The sequence below is a fragment of the Callithrix jacchus genome, chromosome 12 (assembly GCF_049354715.1).
Source record: "Callithrix jacchus isolate 240 chromosome 12, calJac240_pri, whole genome shotgun sequence".
Lineage (NCBI taxonomy): Eukaryota > Metazoa > Chordata > Mammalia > Primates > Cebidae > Callithrix > Callithrix jacchus.
The window spans coordinates 96,784,837-96,805,035 of record NC_133513.1 but is presented as its reverse complement, the minus strand read 5'-3'; the positions used below and the strand labels follow the sequence as shown (position 1 = coordinate 96,805,035).

The following is a 20,199-nucleotide window of genomic DNA, read 5'->3' as shown; positions in this document are numbered from 1 at the left end:
GCAGGAGAATTGCTTGACCCTGGGAGGCAGAGATTGCAGTGAGCCAAGATGGTGCCACTGTACTCCAGCCTGGGTGACAGAGCACAAGAACTTCTGAATACAAAGAAGGAAACAACAGACACTAGGCCTACTTTAGGGTGGAGGGTGGGAGGGGGAAGAGGAGCAGAAAAGACAACTATCGGGTACTGGGCTTTATACCTGGGTGATGAGATCATCTATACAACAAACCCCCATGACACAAGTTTACCTGTGTAACACACCTTCACATGCACCCCCGAACCTAAAATAAAAAAGGCAAAACAAAGAATAATATTCTGTTGTATGGATATGCCACATTTGTCCATTCCTCATGTAGTAAACATTTGTTATTTTCATGTTTTAGTTATTGTATAATATTATATAATGTGTATAATTACATAATGTATATAATATCTTATAATACTGCTATGAACATTTGCATGCAAGTTTTTGTGTGGATGTAAGTTTTCATTTCTCTTAGGTAGATGCCTTAGAATGGAATTGCTGAGTCACCTGTTGACTCTGTGTTTAACCATCTAGGAGCTGATAGACTATTTTCCAAGGCAGCTGAACTATTTTACATTCCTACCCACAGTGTATGCAGATGTGAATGTCTCTACATCCTAACCCTCACTTATCTGAGTGTTTGATTCTAGTCGTCCTAGTGCATGTGAAATGATACTTCACTGGGGTTTGATTTACATTTTCCTAACTGCTAATGACTTTGAGCATCTTTGCATGTGTTTATTGGCCATTTGTACCTCCTCTTTGGAAAAAAATCTATTCATATCCTTTGCCCATTTTAAAATTGGATTATGTCTTTTATTATTGAGTTTTAAGACTTCTTTTTTAATAAAAGTTGTATCTATTTCAGGTATACAACATGTTTTAATATACAATACGTAATGAAATGATTACTACAGTCAATCAATCCTTTACGTAGTTATTTATTTTGTGTGCGTGTGTGTGGTGAGAGCACTAAAATTCTTGGCATAGCTCCTGTGTGCAATATGGTATTAGTGATGGCAGTCCTCAGGCTGTACATGTCCAGACTATTCATTCTATATACTGCAACTTTGTATCCTTTGACCAACATCTGCCATTTTCCCCACCTCCTCACTCCTGTAACCACCCTTCTATTCTCTGCTTCTACATATTTGGCTTTAGATTTCATATATGAGATCACACGGTATTTTTATTTCTGTATCTGGCTTATTTCACTTAACATAATGTCCTCCAGGTCATTCATGTTGTCAAATGCCAGGATATCTTTTGTTAAGGTTGCATAATATTCCACTGTGTGTGCATGTGTGTGTGTGTGTGTGTATGTATATATAACAATTCCTTTCTTTTTTTTTTTTTAACAGAGTCTTGTTCTATTGCCCAGGCTAGTGTGCAGTGGTGTGATCTCAGCTCACCACAACCTCCGCCTCCTGGATTCAAATGATTCTCCTGCCTCATAGCTGGGATTACAGGCATTGGCCACCATGCCCGGCTAATTTTTGTATTTTTATTAGAGACAGGGTTTCACCATGTTGGTCAGGCTGGTCTCGAACTGTTGAGCTCAGATGATCCACCCACCTTGGCCTCCCAAAGTGCTGGGATTACAGGCATGATCCACCGTGCTCTGCCCATATACCACAATTTCTAAAAGTTCTTTATATATTCCAGATATAAGTCCTTTGTCTAGAATATTTGCAAATGACTTGCAAATATTTTCCCCCATTCTGGGGAATTATCCTTTTACTTTCTCACTGATGTCTTTTGAAACACAGAAGTTTTTTGTTTTGATGAAGTCCAATTTGTTTATTTGTCTTTGAGCTGTGGTTTTGTGTCGTGTATTAGAAACCCTTGACTAATTCAAGGTCATGAAGATTTGTGCTATGTTTCCAAGACTTTAATAGTTTTGTCTCTCACATTTCGGTCTCTGATCTATTTCAAGTTAATTTTTGTATGTGATATGAGGTCCTTCTCATTCTGTATGGAGTCAAAGTGAGCCCCGCACCCCCTCCTCCCCAGTTGGCCTGCTGCGCTTTGCCTTCTTCTGTATTTGGGTCTCAGCTGAATCATCCTCACTCCAGGGAGGCCTCCCCTGACCATCAGTCTAAAAAGCAGCTGCCTCCCTGCAGTTTCAGTCACTGCACCCCATTTTATTGGGGCCGTCAGAAATGATCTTATGCATTGTCTGTTGCCTCCCATGTAAGCTCCATGGCAACAGACCCTGTCTAGCTTACTGCCTTCATTTTTAGCACCTAGCATAGTGCCTGGCACTCAGCCGGTGCTCAGAGTATTATTTGTCAAGAGCAGAAAGCTTCCTTTCGTTACAGAAGCTGCATTCCCAGTGGATTTTGCTTTAAACTTTATAAGGGTTTCTGGCTTCGTGGAGTTGGAAGTTGGGTGGGAGGGGATCTAGCAGCATCACAGTCACAGGTGGTCACTCATCCCCTGTGCCAGCAGTCCCATTACTTCACAAGACAGCCCCTTCCATCCTTGGACAACTCTGATGATTGGAAAGTTCTTGCTGACATCAGGCAGAGACCTGCTTCCTCATCACGTCCATTCGTCATCCACTGCCTTCCTTCAGGGACAAGAATTGAACTTCACATTTTGATAGTCCTTTAAATATTTAAAACTAGCGTGGCGTGGTGGCTCATGCCTGTAACCCCAGCACTTTGGGAGGCCAAGGCGGGCAGATCATGATGTAAGGAGTTCAAGACCAGCCTGACCAACACGGTGAAACCCCGTCTCTACTAAAAATACAAAAACAAAATTAGCTGGGCTTGGTGGCGGGTGCCTGTAATTCCAGCTACTCAGGAGGCTGAGGCAGGAGAATCACTTGAACCCGGGAGGCAGAGGTTGCATTGGGCTGAGATTGTGCCACTGCACTCCAGCCTGGGTGACAGAGAAAGATTCCATCTCAAAAAAAAAAAAAAAAATTTAAACCAGCTATCATATGTCTCTTAAATACCTCCTCTGGACTCAGTGCCTCTAGTTCTTTCAGCTGTTCTTCCTGGAGCTGAGAAGGGCTGGACTCTGACCCCTTAGTCACTGATATAGACCCTTAGACACGGGTGGGCACAGGCTGCCAAAGAAAGCCCTGGCACAGCCACAGCTCAGAACGAAGGAACCCAAGACTCCTTGTTTGCTTTCCCCACTTTGAGCTGATTAATTCCAAAACTGGAAGTAGAACTTCGAGAAAAAGCACCCGCTACTAACTCCCTAAGTAACTAGATATCTTGAAGGCAGAGCTGACTCTTAGTAGTACAGATTACTCTGTAATATTGCTTTCTATTAAAAGGGTGGGTTTTTGGTTTTTTTTTTGTTTTTTTTTTTTTAGCTAGTTCAGTGGTCTTTTTGATGTTGGTTTAGGTTAGTGGTTCTCAACCCTGGAACAACCCATAGATCCACCTGGGGAGCTCTTAAAACTATCAGTGCCTACGCTACCTTCCAAGATTCTGATTTAAGCCCTGTAGTGTTTTTTAAAGCACCCCAGGTGATTGTAATGTGCAGCCAGGGTTGTAGACCTTGGCTTCGGGGCTCAGCATTGAACCTGTAATTCCCTATAGCCCCGCAAGAATAAGCAAACGCTGGATGTCAGCACAACATCCAGGAGCTGGCATGAGCCAGAGGACTGTCTCAGAGGACTCAGTTACTTTCTAAGATGGAATTATGAAAGCTATACATGTTCAAAAGAAATGAAATAATATAGAAATATTGGCTGGGCATGGTGGCTCACACCTGTAATCCCAGCACTTTGGGAGGCTGAGGCAGGAGGGTCACTTGAGGCTCAGAGTTTGAGGTCAGCCTGGGCAACATAACAAGACCCCATCTCTACAAAAAAATTTATAAATTATCCAAGCATGGTGGCACATGCCGATAGTCTCAGCTACTGGGGAGGCTGAGGCAGGAGGACTGCTTGAGCCCAGGAGGTCAAGCCTGCATTGAGCTATGATTGCGTCACTGCACTCCAACCCGGGCAATAGAGCAAGACTCTGTCTCTAAAAAGAAAAAGAAAAAAAGAAATCTATAAAGTAGAAAGGGAAACCATTCCCATTTCTCTTCTCTTTCATTCCCTGCAGATAACCATGATTATCAGTTTGTTGTATTTTTTCTTTTGAATGTACATAGACATACACATATGCAAACCTCCCTCCATACAGTCCAGATAGATGTAGTCACATGGTATACATAGTTTGTGATCTTTTTTCTTTTCTCAATGTACTATAGACCTTTTCCCATAATCATATAGAAAAGTCCACCTTATCTTTAGTAAGTATATGAACCATAATTTGACTTTTTTTAATCAATAGACATTCAATACTCCTTATCTTTATATACATACATACACACACACACATATATATACACACACGTGTGTACATACAATTGCATGAATAAATTCTTAGTGGTCAAATTGCTAACTCAGAGGCAATATAAGTTTGACGATAGAAATTGCCACAAAGCTCTCCAAAAAGATTGTTCCGGTCTCTCACAAGCAATGAAATTCCTAATGACGGCAATTTGCCTATGTCAAAAGTTGAGTTTTGCTGAGCAAAGCAGAGAGGAAGGTGTGAGTACGTCTGATGGTGGGGAGGAAGCCCAGGGGTCATTTCCCCTGCAGGCTGTGTTTGGAGATGGCTGCTGGCCTCTGGCTGCTGTGTTTCCCAGGAAGAGGAAACCAAGCTGTGTGTGTTAACCTTTGCCATTCTCTCCAGGGTGTGACAATGGAGTGGGGCACGTTTGCAGGATGTGTGTGTCAGGATCAATAGGCCTGGGTCCGTCATTGATTTGGGAGTGTGTGGAATGAGGATCCCCTTTTCTGACTCTTTCCTAGACCCACTGGGTTGTTTCCGAGCCCTTCGGAAGCCCAGGAGTGTAATTCTTTTGATGGTTCAGGAGAGGATGCATTTGTTTAATTTCCAGGACTCTAGCTCCTGAATGTCCGTGAGCATTGAGCTTTTCTCCCTAATTTCCATTGCAAGGTGAGCCTCATCCACCCAGCCTAGGCACACCATCGCTCTCTCCTCCTGGGTATTACCCAAGATGTCTACTGCCCACTGCTGGGCCTCTCCATTGGAGTGCCTGCTGGCCCAAGGCGGTCAGCCATGTTTGCTCTGCCCGGCTGGCTTGGGACCAGAGGGTTGGAAGGAGGAATATACAAAGATCTTAGCACATGCTCTCTGGTACTCTGGAGAATGTCCCAGTGGGGACATGCCCAGAACTCTGTGATTGCAAAGTGGGTTCCTTTCTAGGCCCAACACCTGTTGGTGCCCTAGAATCTTCTAGGGGAAGACACTAAAATTCATAGAGTGCAAAAGACTGTGCCAGGCACTTTGCAGGGGAAAGGAAGTCACATTTACTAAGCACCTGCAGTGTCTCGGGCACTGTGGTTGTTTTGTGTTCTCATTACTCTTCACTTTGAGGCAGGTTTTGTTAACACCATTTTATGGATGGGGAACAGAGGCTCAGAGAGAGTAATGACTTTTTATGAAACTGCACTGATTTTAAACTATGCAAGGGAGAGTGCTGATGCCCATACCGGGATCCCTAGCCGCCTGCCTCAGTGTTGACGGACAGAGCATCATCACTGTCACCAATTGACAGAGCTGAACCACCAGGGTAAATCTTGTGGCAGGAACTCTGTCGTGTTCCAGGCAGTCTGCTGTCATTATTTAAGAGGACCAAGCGTTCAGGCTGTAGAGGAAAGGGCTGCATTTGAATCTGAGATTCATTACTTGCTGCAGATGTGATGACCTCTCGTAGACAACTTACCTCTCTGGGCCATGGTTTCTTCGTTTATGAACTGGAGACAATAACAGCACTTTTCTTGTAGGATTATTGTAAAGAGTAAGTGAGATACTTTGAACAAAGTGCTTAACAATGCCTGGAACGTAGTCAGTACTCAGTATATTGGCACGGCCATTTGTGTTTCTGCTATTCTCGATCTGTCAGTCCCGTTGTTTGTGCATGGAAGAAGGTTTGGCAGAGCTGACTCTTCAGGCTGTTTTTCTTCTCATTCCGGGGGCTGTAAGGACAGAGCTGTAACTGCCTAACTTTTGAAAGGTCCATGTAGGATTGTGAATCCCAGGAGTTCTTAGTTTATACACTCATTTCCCCTCCAGGAAACATGAAGAAAAGAAAAAGCGTCCAGCTCCAGAGGGGCCAGCCACAGCATGTTCATCCTTTCAGCAGACGCTCCTGGGGACCGTCATTGTTTTCCCAGCACTGGGCAGCAGCGCTATTTTTTGCTACTCTGCTATCCCAGGCTGGCCCTGGTATTAGTAGTAGTGGTTGCACCACTGCTGTGTGTGTGTGTGTGTGTGTGTGTGTGTGTCCATGTCCCTGTGCCCTACTTCCTGCTCCCCTCCTATTTCTAGTCATAGTGTCATGATCCAAGTTTCACGGCAAATGAGAAGAAGTCCATTCACTTCCTGGGTGTCTAAATAGCCCACAGTCATTGGGCCACTTTCCACATTGCCAGGCCCTGTGCCGAGTGCCCCATGCGTATCGTCACATATACCTGGACGCTGCCATTATAAACCACACTTCACAGCTGAGGAAACCCTCACTCACTCAGCAGGGACCTGTGTGGATTAAAATTCAAATCCATCAAGTGGATAGATTGGAATTTCAAGTCATCTTCCTCCTCTGTGAAGCCAAGACGGCCCCTGGTGCCTTCAGAGGCCCGCTTCGTGGCACTCCGTTACTCATCTTGCACTTTTCCTGCCGTGATTTGTCAGTGTGAGTCCTGCTGCCCCTGCTAGGCTGTAAGGGCCTGGAGGTTGGATGCTTTGCCTCATCTTCTCTTTAGGTTGGCACTAAACTAGGCGCGAGGTCAGCACTCTCTGGGTATTTGTTGGTTGCTTTGTTCTTTCACTGATGAAAGGAACAGCAAGTGAGCATCTCTTAGGTGTCAAGTGCAGTGCTGGGCACTAGGATGCCAAGATCCACCTTCAGGAGGCTTCCATTCTAATAAGGAGATGCAAGGTCAGCTCCCTGAATCCTCACAATAGCCTCCCAAAGATAACTACCGTGATCTTCATTCTGCAAGGTAATAAATAGATGCTCCAGCAGTAGGGAGGCTTATTCCAGACCCTCTCACCTACTCATTACCCTCCCATTTAAATAAATAGTGGGGCTGGATGAGGTGGCTCATGCTTGTAATCCCAGCACTTTGGGAGGTTTAGGCAGGCCTATCACCTGAGATCAGGAGTTCAAGACCAGCTTGGCTAACATGGTGAAACTCCGTCTCTACTAAAATGCAAAAAAAGAAAAAGGCTGGTGTGGTGACACATGCCTGTAATCCCAGCTACTGCAGAGGCTGAGGCTGGAAAATCACTTGAACCCAGGAGGTGGAGGTTGCAGTGAGCTGAGGTGGCACCACTGGACTCCAGCCTGGGTGACAGAGTGAGACTCTCTCTCTCGAATGAATGAATGAATGAAGGAGACCCATGATTCCTACAAACAAGGGCACTGGGTGTGATGGGTACCTGCTACACACTCTCGAATGATGCTCCATAATGTAGTGGCATCTGCCATTGTCCCCTCCTCTGAGTCTCTTTTAGAAACTCTTTTCCCCAGAGAAGGTCCATCTGGCCCAGGTCTGCAGGGGAAGCTTCTATGTTTTGGAGGCGACTGGTGAATGTGTGGTTCTAGGAGGTGCCTTCTCCGAGTACATTATACCCCCTCCAACTCCCAGACCCTTTCTGGGGTTTGCTTCTGCTGCATTTACTGTGACTGCTTCTGAATACAAAGTCCTGGTGTCAGATGGTCAGAGGACTAGAAAAGTCCTGCTGCCTGGTCGTTAGTCAACCTGTGAGTGTGTGTTACCATGGAGGTCGCCCTCCGCCGCATCAGGCTTCCAAGTGGTGGCTGTTCCCCAAATCTGCAGTATCACCTCCCCCCATCCCCCGACCCTATAAATGAACACCCACTCTAGAGGAGGGGTTGGAATTTTAATAGGGCCCTACCCTGAGGGTCCTCATCATTCGCAGGCTGAGCTCAGAAGCCTTAGCCAAGTGGCCACAGGCTGTTGAACTTGATTTTGCTGGCAGGGTTTTGGGTTGGCAAAGATGTGTTTGTATTTTGTTCCTAGGCCACCAGGGATTTGCTTCTGGAAATGGGGGCAGTCTCCAAGTGTTGCTACTAGCCACCTTTTTGGCATTTCAGAGCCAGTGAATTTGACTGGCAGTAGATCAGCCAGTCATTATCTCAGTGTGTCCAGCAGACTGGCAGGCCTAGTGAGCCTCGGGGGAGAAGAGGAAGCTAGTTTCTGCTGATAGGGAGACCTGGGAGGGAGATAGACTCACTCAAGTTAAACAGAGACTGACACAGCCTGTGTCAAGCTGCATGTGCCGAGCTAACAATTAGCAAACGAAGGCAGAAACAACAATTGACTAATCATGGAAAGCATACTATGAGCACCACAAGGGATGGTCATAGACTGGCTAGGCTCGTGGGGGCCCAGATCAGATGTTGGAACTCTGGGGTCATTTTTATCTTGGTGCAGCCATGTCAAGAGGTCTCTTTAGGCTGGGTGCGGTGGCTCACACCTGTAATGCCAGCACTTTGGGAGGCTGAGGTAGGTGGATCACTTGAGGCAAGGAGTTACAAACCAGCCTGGCCAACATGGTGAAACCCTGCCTCTATTAAAAATACAAAACTTAACCAGGTGTGATGGCACGCGCCTGTAATCCCAGCTACTTAGTAGGAGAATCACTCGAACCCGGGAGGCGGAGGTTGCAGTGAGCTGAGATCATACCACTGCACTCCAGCCTAGGTGACAGAACCAGACCCTGTCTCAAAAAAAAAAAAAAAAAGGGAGGGGTGTTTAACACCTCTTTTCAGTAAATGCAGGGCCTTTACTGCTTCCCTGTGGGGTGTAGTGGGCCACAGCAGGGAGGAGATGGGGCACTTACTCACATGGGGAGCAGCAGCCCTGGGGTCCTCTGCCCTGCTGGGTGCTCTGCATCTAGGGGACTAGCCTGGACTAATTTGGAGCATATGTGCCCTGTTCTTACCAACCCCCCATGATAGAACCTTGTACATGGGCACTTTGAATGGAAGGTGAGAGCTTATTAGTACCTTAGATGGGCTGGCATCATCTTCTTGGGTAAGAGCCTGACATGATGAACTTCACAGGAAGCCAGAACAGTGATCGTGTCCCCAGACATGAACTCCCTTTTCCTGGCTGTTCAGTCATGTTCATGTTGATTTCTAGGACCATATGCTTTAGCAGGCAGTCCCAACTGTTAGCTATACCTGCATCCCCAGATTCTGAGGATTTGGATAAGTTAAAGAGTTGGGGGTCCTGAAGAGATCGTATGACCGCAGGGACCCTCGAGAGCAGTAACGGCCCATCCAAGGGAATAAGGCGTGTGTACATTAGAATAAGGCATGCTTTTCTGGACGTGGCTGCAGTCCTAAGCCAGGGTGCACAGTTTGGGGTATGAAGTATAGGTTAGATTTCACACCTAGTTGTCCACTTGACTAGGGAACCACTGGGCAGTGAGCAACTTCGCCATCTGTATGCCATGGCCCTAGGGCAGCCAGCTGGTCCTAGCCCCATGGCCATGTAAGCAGGTGAAGGAAGATTGCCATTGAGTTTCTATTCGGCCTGGGGCCAGGGGCAGCTGGTAGGGGTTCAGGGAAAGTAAGCCTTCCTCTGTAAATGGAACCACAGTACCACGGAGACACGCAAGTCCCTCCATAGTTCCTAACTCCTTGCTCTCACTGTACGTTTTGTAGCCAAGGGGGCAACAGTTACTTCCCAGCACTTTCTTGTTTTGTTTTTTTGAGACAGTCTCACTCTGTCACCAGGCTGGAGTGCAGTGGCGTGATCTCGGCTCACCGCAACCTCCGCCTCCTAGGTTCAAGCGAGTCTCCTGCCTCAGCCTCCCGAGTAGCTGGGACTACAAGTGCACACCACCACCATGCCCAGCTAATTTTTGTATTTTTAGTAGAGACGGGTTTCACCATGTTGGCCAGGATGGTCTCGATCTGTTGACCTTGTGATCTGCCCACCTCGGCCTCCTAAAGTGCTGGGATTAAAGGTGTGAGCCACTGCGCCTGGCCAGCACTTTCTAATTAAACACAAGGCGGGGCCTAGGCCTTCTAGGAATGGTTGGGCTGTACATTTGCAGTTGCTAATTGGTCCCAGCCGGGATCAGATCATGGCCATCCCTCCACAGGAACTGGGCTGGGCTTCATTCTCAGTGCTCTGGAGCTGCACTCAAAGTCTGGTTTGCATCAAGTCATTTTCTTGTTGAAAGGAGCGAGGCTAATAGAGGATAGAAGCACCCACTGGGAAGGCGATTTTGGAAGCCTCAGACATTGCTGGGCCTTGTGAGCTAAGCATAGAGAAGGCAGCCCAAGATGACCTCCAGATGGGTGGGGATGGTTGGGCTAGAGCGTTGCGCCGGGTGTGCAGTGAGAGTTCCCACGCAGTGTCTGTGGTGATGATTCCACTCTTCCATCAAGGGTGAGCATGGTGGGAGGGCCTGAGCCCCTGCATCTCCTCAGTCTGGGCTGACCTAGTGGGGAGCTGGAAGCAGCTGTTAGTCCTGAGCCAGCCTTCATAGATGCCTACCATCTGTCTGAAATGGCTGGAGACAGGGGAAATAGAATCCTTGGGTTTTTAAAATCCGGAAAGAAGAGAAACTCCACCCATGAAACATAACCCCAAGTAAAGGGTTTGGAAGCAGGGTGTTTAATTGCCAAACCTTTCTTGAGATGCAGCTGCCGGTAATGTTATCTTGACTGCTCCTGAGGCTGGAGGAGAGTCTGTATGGGCCGCTGACATAGGCTTGTAAACTGAGCTAGCTTTCTTGGATGACCTCTGCCCTGTCCCCCTTCCCTATCACCTGTTCTTTCCCTGCAGTTTCTCTCTGAAGTTTCCAGTGCTGGCAAGGCCAGCTCAGGGAGACTTAAGAAGCTCTGGTGTTAGGGTAAGAAGCTAGGCATGGGCTGGGGTGGGATTCTGTGTGTTCATCACCAGTCTGGAGTGATCATCTCAGATGTCCGAGGTTTGGAAGAAAGAAGATAAGAGAGAGAGAGGGGTCTGGAGATTGTCCTCATATCTCTGGGCTTATCTCCAGGGAGGTCTCTTGCCATTTCTTCAACCCAGGATTTAGACTCTGTCCAGCAGGGTAGGCTGGGGTCCTCTGGTAAATCCCCGAAGTTTGGGATAACTTGGGAATGGGGGCTCGCTTCCTTAGCCTTCACATGAGTCACATTCATGGCTGCTCAGGGCATAGAAAGTGGGGTGCAAGATATTAGCAGGAACAATCCTTTGCCAAACAAGGAAATAACTGCTTTTGGGGGGCAGCATGGCTATATCCTCGCTGGATGGCTGCAGCTGACAAGGGCCACAGGAACAGCTGTCAGCTCTTCCCTCTGGCTAGTTCTCCAGCAGCGTATACCTTTATTGTGGGTTTAGGCCAAGGGTTAAACAGAGATGACTTCCTGTGAATTTTCAACTTTTATTTTTAAAATAGAGACAGTCTCACTATTTTGTCCAGGCTGGTCTCGAACTCTTGGGCTCAAGCGATCCTCTTGCCTCCGCCTTCCGGAGTATGAGCCTTCTTGGGCACGAGCCATCGTGGCCCTGCTAATTTTCAACATTTCTGAAGAGTAGAGGGCAAAGGACTTTTCCGAGGGGGCATGCTCTGATCATGTGTGGAGTAGTCCCAGGCTAGGCTGGGAGGTGGGACATCTGGGTTCCTGTACCAGCTCTGTCACCAATGGGTTGTGAGCACACTCCAGTGAGAACCATGTTTGCATCAGTCCTGGCAGCCCTGAAGATTGTGTCCTTTGTATAGAGGAGGGGTCTGAAGGCCTGAGTGGCTGGGCTGGGGTCTTGCAGCTGATAAGGAGGGTGCTGCACCCACGTGTGGCTGACTGCAGAGTCTGCTGCTTCCTACCTGGCCATGCACCATCCTTGGCAAATCACTACCCTGGCCCCTGGGTTTCTCCTCTGCTAAAGGAGAGGCCTCCCTGGACCCTCCCAGCTGCCAGGGGCTGTGAGCCTGTGATTCATTCTCTCTAGGAGGTGAAGGAAAGCCTAATTGCTAGTGGGATGGGGATGTTTGTTAAGCCTCAATTAGGCTCGAAGCCCTTCCTCTCTGCTCTGCTTGGCTGGTTCTGGAGAAAGGCTGATATCTAATGTCCTGCAGGCGAGTGCAGCCCCATCTCCAGGGCCAGATAGGCCACTTGCGGCCTCCTCACATTTAGCTGCTGGGGCAGAGGTCAGGGAGACTGCGGGGTCAGCCTCTGCTCCTGCCCCAGGACCTGCAGGAAGGGGAGATGCAGGTGGGAGGGGGGATGAGGCTGGGAGTCAGCAGGGGGATGGGATAGGTTATAACCCCAGGAAAATCCCACAGCATTGAGTTTGAGGGGGTCCTCGGCATCGGTTTGATTTTGTAGTATTCCTAATTGTTTGCTTGCGTCTGGGCTCCCAGTTCTGTGTCTTCTAGGTCTCGGGCTCTTGGAGTCACCTTTGCTCCCGAATGCTCCTCTGGGTGCCCTCCCTCAGCAAGGGCTCTGCTTTATTTAAAAAGATGGTGTCAACCAAAAATAAAATTTGAAGGCCCCTGGCAACCATTTAAATGCACTCCCTCCTCGGCCTGGGGCCCCCTAAAATTGAACCTGAAAGACTGATTGGGGCCATGATGACAGGACGTGGGGATCAGACATGCTTCATTATACTCTCCAGCATCAATATTAGTGCAAACCTTAGGTCTGATAAGAAACACAATGTGTTCTCTCTAAAGCGTGCTGCCTGGAAGCTTCACCTGCTTGATAAAACCTTGGTTTCCACAAACCCTTATCTTAACCCAGACACTCCTTTCTAGTGATAGTAACTCTTTCACCTAGTACCAATCAGAGTATGTTTAAATTCACCTACGACCTGGAAGCCCCCGTCTCCCACTTTTAGTTGTCTCGCCCTTCCAGATGGAAGAATATACATTTTATATGTATTTATTGATAAATTGTATTTCCCTAAAACGTATAAAGCAGGCTGTACCCCGGCCCCCTTGGGCACATGTCCTCAGGACCTCCTGAAGCTGTATCACAGGTGTGCCCTTCACCTTGGCAAAATACTCTTTCTAACTTGATTGAGGCTTGTTCCAGATACTTTTTGGTTTACAATGCCATTCAGTCCTGATCAAAGTAGTTCCATTTAGATAAATTTACACATAGAGAAATAGTCTAGTGCGGTTAAGATCATATGTATTAGAACTCAGCTAGACCTGGGTTCAAGTCTTTTGCTCTGTAACTTAGCTGTGTAACCTCAGGCAAGTTGCTTAGCTTCTTGGAGCCTCACCTTCTTCTTGTACAATATGGGAATAATAATCTTCAGCTACCTCATGGGCTGAAGATTAAATAAGCTAATGCATATAAATGCTTTATGCTGTACCGGCATCTTTCTTGGACGACCTCTGCCCCATAGATGTGGCATCTAGTAACATTTAGTTGCCTAAACACTAGGTAACATTAAGTTACAAAATGGTTTTACGATGTATCATGTGATATCTATTTACAGATGGTATATAGCAAAGCATAACCCCATTTATTATGGCTGATGAAGATAGGGGTGGCCCTTCACCTGTGTTCTGTCTCAGGGTCGCATGTCATAAATGCCCCATCTCTGAGGGGCAGCACTCAGGCCTGTTTGCTTTAGCTTTATGGCCCTCTCCTTGGTTACATTTCAGAAAAGACTCCCTATGGCCCGAGGCTGCCTCTGTGTCATAGAGCTAGGCAGGGAGAAGAGACTGGATTCAGCTCATTTTCTTGTGTATTACCTGAGCAGCCAAGCATAAAGCCTCACTGTGCTGGCTGCAAACTCTGTTCCAGGCATCTGGGAAGTCAGCCAGTCTGATGGCAAGGTGTCTAAATGCCACTTCTCCTTGCTGACATTCCTTCTTCTCATCATGGCCCAGATCCCTGGCCTCACTGGCTATTTTGTTCTTACTGGTAGAGTCCCCCAGCCCCACCCCCGCGGACCTACTGGACATAGTGACTAGGCTGAGGCACAGGAATCTGCATTTTTAGGAAGCCGCTCCTACCTCTAGCTGATCCTAAAGGGCGCCCTGGCCTGGGAACCACCATTGAGAACCTCCAGCCACTGCCTCTCTCCTGAGGGCGGAAGTAAGGCAGAGGCCTGGAGTGTGTGGCCTCTGCCTTACTTCTTCCCGGGGCGGGGGTCAGGGGGTGGCTTTCTCTCTTTCTCCAGGGATTCCTGACCCAGTTCAGCCTTCCAGAGTGGCCTGAGCTCCTGAAGAGCCTGATGGAGACTTGGAACCAGGGTGACAGCCTGGCCCCAAAATGACTTCATTGTGAGGCTCCCAAGAGAAAAGTTTTCCAATCTCCCACGTGCTAACACCTCTTCTTCAAACCCGTTTCTCATCCAGAAGACCAGTGTGTTTGTTCAACATAGCAAAGTGTTTTCTGAGCACCTGCTCTGTGCCAGGCACTGAGCAAAGACAGGGATGCTGAGATGAGCCATACATCTCTGAGTGCTTCTGGTCTCCCAAAGGGCTTTTCAGAGTCAGTTCTGAGGATCCACTGAAGTAAAATAACCCGGGATTTGTTAAAAGTGTAATGTCTAAGCCCTCAGAACCCAGGTCTGCAGAATTTCAGAGTGGGGTCCACCTGCAATTTTGGAAGGCCTCTCGTAGACTCTCATTTACTCTAAAGTTTGCAAATCAGTGAAAATTAGCTATCTAAAAAGGCCAAGTGCAGTGGCTCATGCCTGTAATCCCAGCACTTTGGGAGGCTGAGGCAAGTGGATCACCTGAGGTTAGGAGTTTGAGACCAGCCTGGCCAGCATGGTGAAACCTGTCTCTACTAAAAATATAAGAACTAGTTGGGCATGGTGGTAGGCATCTGTAATCCCAGCTACTCAGGAGGCTGAGGCAGGAGAATCGCTTGAACCGGGGAGCTGGAGGCTGTGGTGAGCTGAGATCATGCCACCACACTCCAGCCTGGGCAACAGAATGAGACTCTTTCTCAAAAACATACAAACAAAAATGTAATGACCTAAATTTTATGTTTATTGTATAAAAAATATACAAATAAAAAGAAGGAAATTAAACCCACTTGCTCTGATCCTACCTTGCTGAGATAATCATTGCTGGCATTTGATGAAATATCCCTCTAGGGGCGTGTGTGTGTGTTTAGACATATATCATAGCATCCACATGGTAGCTGATACTGTGCTAGGCCCTAGGGACAAATGAGATGAGAAAAGAGTGGTCCTGGCCATATGGAACACCTGCAGTCATGTTACATGATGCCTGGCACAGCCTGAAACCCAGCCTTGCTCACCTGCTGTTACCTTTTTCCCATAGGTATACATCATCAATGTGACCTGGTCCGACTCCACCTCCCAGACCATCTACCGGAGGTACAGCAAGTTCTTTGACCTGCAGGTGAGTTGGTTGGAGCTCTGACAGTGGCCCAAGTCTCCTGGTGGGCTGGCGTCTCTCCTACCCTCGCTTATCCAGGAAGCCCCCAACACACCTATCAGGGTTAGAGTCCAGGTGGGAGCAGAGGGACAGAAGAGGGAGGCTCGAAGGTAGAGCTGGGCTTGTCTCAATGTTGGCCTCCTCTGATGGTCTTAACAGTCATGCTTTGTCACCCTCCCTTGCCTACAGGGTAGGAAACAGTGGTGGAGAGGCGGGAGGATAGCGAGAGGATGGCGGGAGGATGGCGGTAAGGTGCTGGGTGCCTGAGTAGGCATGTGTCTGTAAACATCCAGGGTGAGATAGAAGCCATCACATCATTGCAGGCAAAGAAAAGCAAACACGCAGGGAAGACTGAAACAGAAAATAAGCAATTTTTGAACTACAGGCACAAACTAGGCATACATTTCACAGTGTCTGTCCGACTGAATGCGGCACTTGCCGCCCAGTTTGCACTTGTACGTGGTAGGTGTGTGTCTCTAAGATACATGGGCACGTTCACAAGGGGGATGGTAGTGTGGTGTGAGTCCCACAGCTACCCCTGTAGACACCCCCTTGGTGCCAGCTAATTTAGTTAGGCATCTTTGGGTTGCAAGTAATAGTTTTACACTCACACTGGCTTAGACACAAAGGAGACTTGATTGGAGGAGGGATCAGGGAAGCTTGTGCAGCCGGCCACATAGCGAGAAGGGCAGTGAGGCAGACACCTACAGGAATACCTGTGTTAAAACGCGCACACTGAATGAAGAGAACCCCTAAACAGGCTTTGTATGAGCAACAAGGCTGTTTATTCACCTGGGTGCAGGTGGGCTGAGGCCGAAAATGGAATCGGTGAAGGGTGGTGGGATGGGAGTTGGTTTTATAGGTTTGGGGTGGGCAGTGGAAAGTTACAGTTTAGAGGGGTTTTTTGCAAGCTGGGAGAGGGTCGTAGGTTTGCAAGCTGGGAGGGCGTTATAGGGTGTGGAGTCACAGAGTTGGCCAAGCTGGGAGCGGGTCCTAGGGTGTGGCGTCACCAGGTTGGCCAAGGTCGGTTACAAAGTCCAGTGGCCTTGTCATTTGAGGCTGGAATAAGAAACAATCAAGAATGTCTCAGAGTTAAGTAGGCGCCACAGGGGTTGATCATTTCTTCCTCTCTCCGAGATCTTACAGCCATTCCAGGTTTTCTCATTTCAGAAGGCCCTCCAGAGGTGTACGTGTGGTTCACGGGGTTCGCCAAGCCGTCCCTGGTGCGGTCAGACCTTACAACCTGAAACCAGGATCTTCTCTCCCCGTGTCTTGTCTCTGCTTCCCTCTGGTGCTGCCCTCGGCTTCTGTTACCTCACACCCTGAGGAACATGGCTGTCGATAGCTCTAGAATTTTACAGCTTTTGGCTCCCAACTGAGGAGAGATTGACTCTTTCCCAGTTCCAAGTTGAAAAATCCCAGGGAGATTCTGACTGGTCTGGCTTGGGTCGGGTGCCCTCTCTGGACCAGTCAGTATGGCTGGGCGTTGAGGGCCTCTTAGCACAGTCATGGACGCTAGGGAGCTCGCCTCTGTGAATCACAGGCAAGTACCAGAGAAGGGACAGTCAGTATGAGATGAACAGCAACCCTTCCAGGTCGAGCCAAGATGTTCCAGATTCCTCCTGGGGGCTGTGAGCCTGGTTTAGGCCAATAAAAAGCAGAGAGACACCCCCTTCAACCCTCACGGCCAGGGTCCACTCCTTTCTTGGCAGGCCTTTGGTCGTCAGTCATCTTGAAGAGGTCATCTTGGGCGCCCTGTGCTTGCCCCCGATACCTGATTCTATCTCATTGTCCTCATTGCCCTGCCTATGAGACAAGTCAAGGGTGAGCCAGCTTCCTGTATGACAAATCCTCTCTAATCCAACCATATGGGATTGAATATCTCATTGAATATGGGATTGAAAGCCACTCCTTACTCTCCTGCCTTCTTCCTCTTCCCTCTTCAATGCATGTCCAGTCTCCTTGGGTCCAGTGTAGGCTGGTGGGGTTTGCTGATACCCCATCAATGGGTGCAGTGTGCTGGACAGGAAGTGATAACTCAGTTGGGGAGAGGGAACCCTGAAAGGACTCATTGATGAGCTGGAGGGGGCCTGAAAGCCAGTGGAAACTTCCACATCAGAACTTTTCTTCCCCCTCTTCTGTTCTGGCCCCCCACCCCCTCCCGCATTTCAGAATCTCAGGAGAAAGGAATGCTGCTCCCCCTCAACCACCTCCCTTGCCGGGAGGACTCATTCCCTGTGTGTGGAAAGGGTGTACACAGGCCAGGAGCAGCTAGTGCAGTGTGCTGGCCATAGCTTGGCAGTGGCCATGAGCTTGATCAGGCTTGGCCCTGTGGGTCATTGCTGACCTGTAGATGCAGTTTGGGAAGGGGTTGGAATGGTTCTTTGGAAATTAACTTATGAGCCAAGCATAACATCTTTATGAACCCATTTTATCTGCCATGATGCGTTTCACTGGCGTTCATTTTGGAAAGCCTTGCTCGTTTATCCGGTCGCTGATTTAGCGTGGTGGATTGTATAGAGGAAGAACGAAGGGATTTGCTAACTCCATCTCTGGTCATTGGTGCACCTCAGAACTCATGTCTCTGAGAGGTTGTGAAGAGCGCGGCTTAGACTTTAGGCGCGGCGGGCACATTGCCTGGGACTGGTTACGGGCTGTCACTGTGTAACTCCGGACAGGTTTCTTCACTTCTCTAGGCTTGCTTTCCTCAGCTGTGGTGTGAAGGTTCGAATAGTGCCTGCCCGGTAGGCTTATGAGGAGGACTGAATAAGTGAATCCAGATTTCTCCCAACACTTAGTTGCCTGGTGAGTTGCCTGGTGTTGCCAGGTCATAGGGATGTTGGGCTGCATGGCTGGGGTGCCTAGGGGCTGGGGACCCACTCCCTGATACTGCCTTGTGGCCTCCCTCACTTGGCGTCACTCTGCGGTGAGCTCTCTGTGCCCGGTCCCTGCCAGCATGGGGAGCTCGTTGGGAGCTGGGGTGTGGCCCAGGGGCGGCTATCAGACATGATTTGCTCCTTTCATGTTTGGCCAACCCTGGAAGTCCCAGGCTCACCAGGCCTGCCTCCAGCCAGCTGCTCCCCTGCCTTCACCAGCTCCTGGTTCTAAGCCTCCTGAGGGCCACAGATGCGCCTGGGAATCTGATGGAAGCCCTCTCCCCAGAAAAAGAGCGGATACATACAATTTTACTTACGGTGACAAGTGTTCACAGACCCCTTGTGGACCCCCAGTGAGGGAGGACCTGCTGATTAGCCAGGGGTGATGGTGGGCATGTAGTTCCAGGTACTCAGGAGGCTGAGGTGGGAGGATCAATTGAGCCCAGGAGGTTGTGGCTGCAGTGAGCTATGGTTGCACCACTACACTCCAGCGTGGGTGACAGAGTGAGGCCCTGTCTCAAAAAAGCAAAAACAACAACAAAAACTGCCAAACTCAATGAGTTTAGATCATGAATCATACATTCAATCCAGTACTACTTGGGCAGCATTTTGGGGGTCTATTCAGATAACAACAGGAGGCCTGGACACCCCTTTGATAGACCTCTAGTTCTCCCCGCCTCCGCCCCTGCACAAGTTGGTTGCCTGCACCCCAACATGGGTCTCCCGGTACTTCCCTCTCTTATCTCTCCCTCTTCAGATGTTTTCCTTTGTTCCCGAAGGCGAGGTACCCATGAGGCGGCCTTGGGTTCCAACCTCTGTCACACAGCCCGGGAGCCATGTGCAAAGTGATCCCATGTGGTCCCTGACCCTCTCTGGCTATGAGTTGAAGGCCATGGGGGTTTCGTGCAGATCCAGTTTCATTCAAAACAGCACACAGACCCTCTGTTTCTCCCTCTGAGGGCACACAGGGAGATGGACACCTGCACCCCGCCCTTCCCACTCTGTAGCCATGAGGCCAGGAAGCACTTGAAGGGTGCTCTGTCGTCTGAACAGAAACCCCACACTCTTCGGTTTGTCCATTTCTCTCCACGGCAGCTTCTACATCAGCACAGCTCTTCCGCAACCCCTACCCCTGCACTTTCCACCCCCTACCGGATACTAAGATCTGAAGCAGACCATTTTTTCTGGTTATTATCTTCAAAGCTTCTGCCTGGACCTAAGTGCCCTGCGTGTGAAGCTCTCAGTAGATCATTTGAAATGAACAGTCTCAGGCACATGCCAGCCCTGAGGCAGCAGCAAGCAGGAGGAGCTAAGAGCTGAGGCTTATCCTTGGAGACGGTTGGCTGTCTCTTTGGGGTGACTCATGGCATTCAGGACAGGGTACTTAGAACTCTGGTGGTGCACTGGGGAGCTGTTCACAGGGAATGGGAGAAGTCAGAGGGTCGGGAGACACTGAGAGAACTGCCCTCACCATCACCTGGTGACTGCTCGTTCCATGCTTTCTGAAGCCGTAGGACCCTGCAGAGCAGAGGCATTGATCTTCCCATCCCACCACCCACCTTCTTCACTTACAGCTTCCCTGCTACCTGTGAGGTCTTGGATTAGGGTTGCCAGATAAATATGAGATGTCCAATTAAATTCACATTCCAGGTAAACAGCAAATGCTTTTTTAAGAATAAGTGGCTGGGCGCGGTGGCTCACACCTGTAATCCCAGCACTTTGGGAGGCTGAGGCGGGTGGATCAAGAGGTCAAGAGATCGAGACCATCCTGGTCAACATGGTGAAACACCATCTCTACTAAAAATACAAAAATTAGCTGGGCATGGTGGTGCGTGCCT

General features: G+C 48.8%; 1 protein-coding gene across 4 annotated transcripts in view; it reads left to right on the top strand.

The window, feature by feature from the left end:
- SH3PXD2A (SH3 and PX domains 2A) overlaps positions 1 to 20,199 on the top strand; it is a 260,492-nt gene that overhangs the window by 40,313 nt on the left and 199,980 nt on the right. For all 4 annotated transcript variants that reach the window (XM_078346419.1, XM_003734515.7, XM_035268976.3 and 1 more), the window contains exon 2: positions 15,369 to 15,449. In XM_078346419.1, the coding sequence (XP_078202545.1) occupies positions 15,369 to 15,449 (81 nt within the window). The remainder of the gene's footprint in view (positions 1 to 15,368; positions 15,450 to 20,199) is intronic.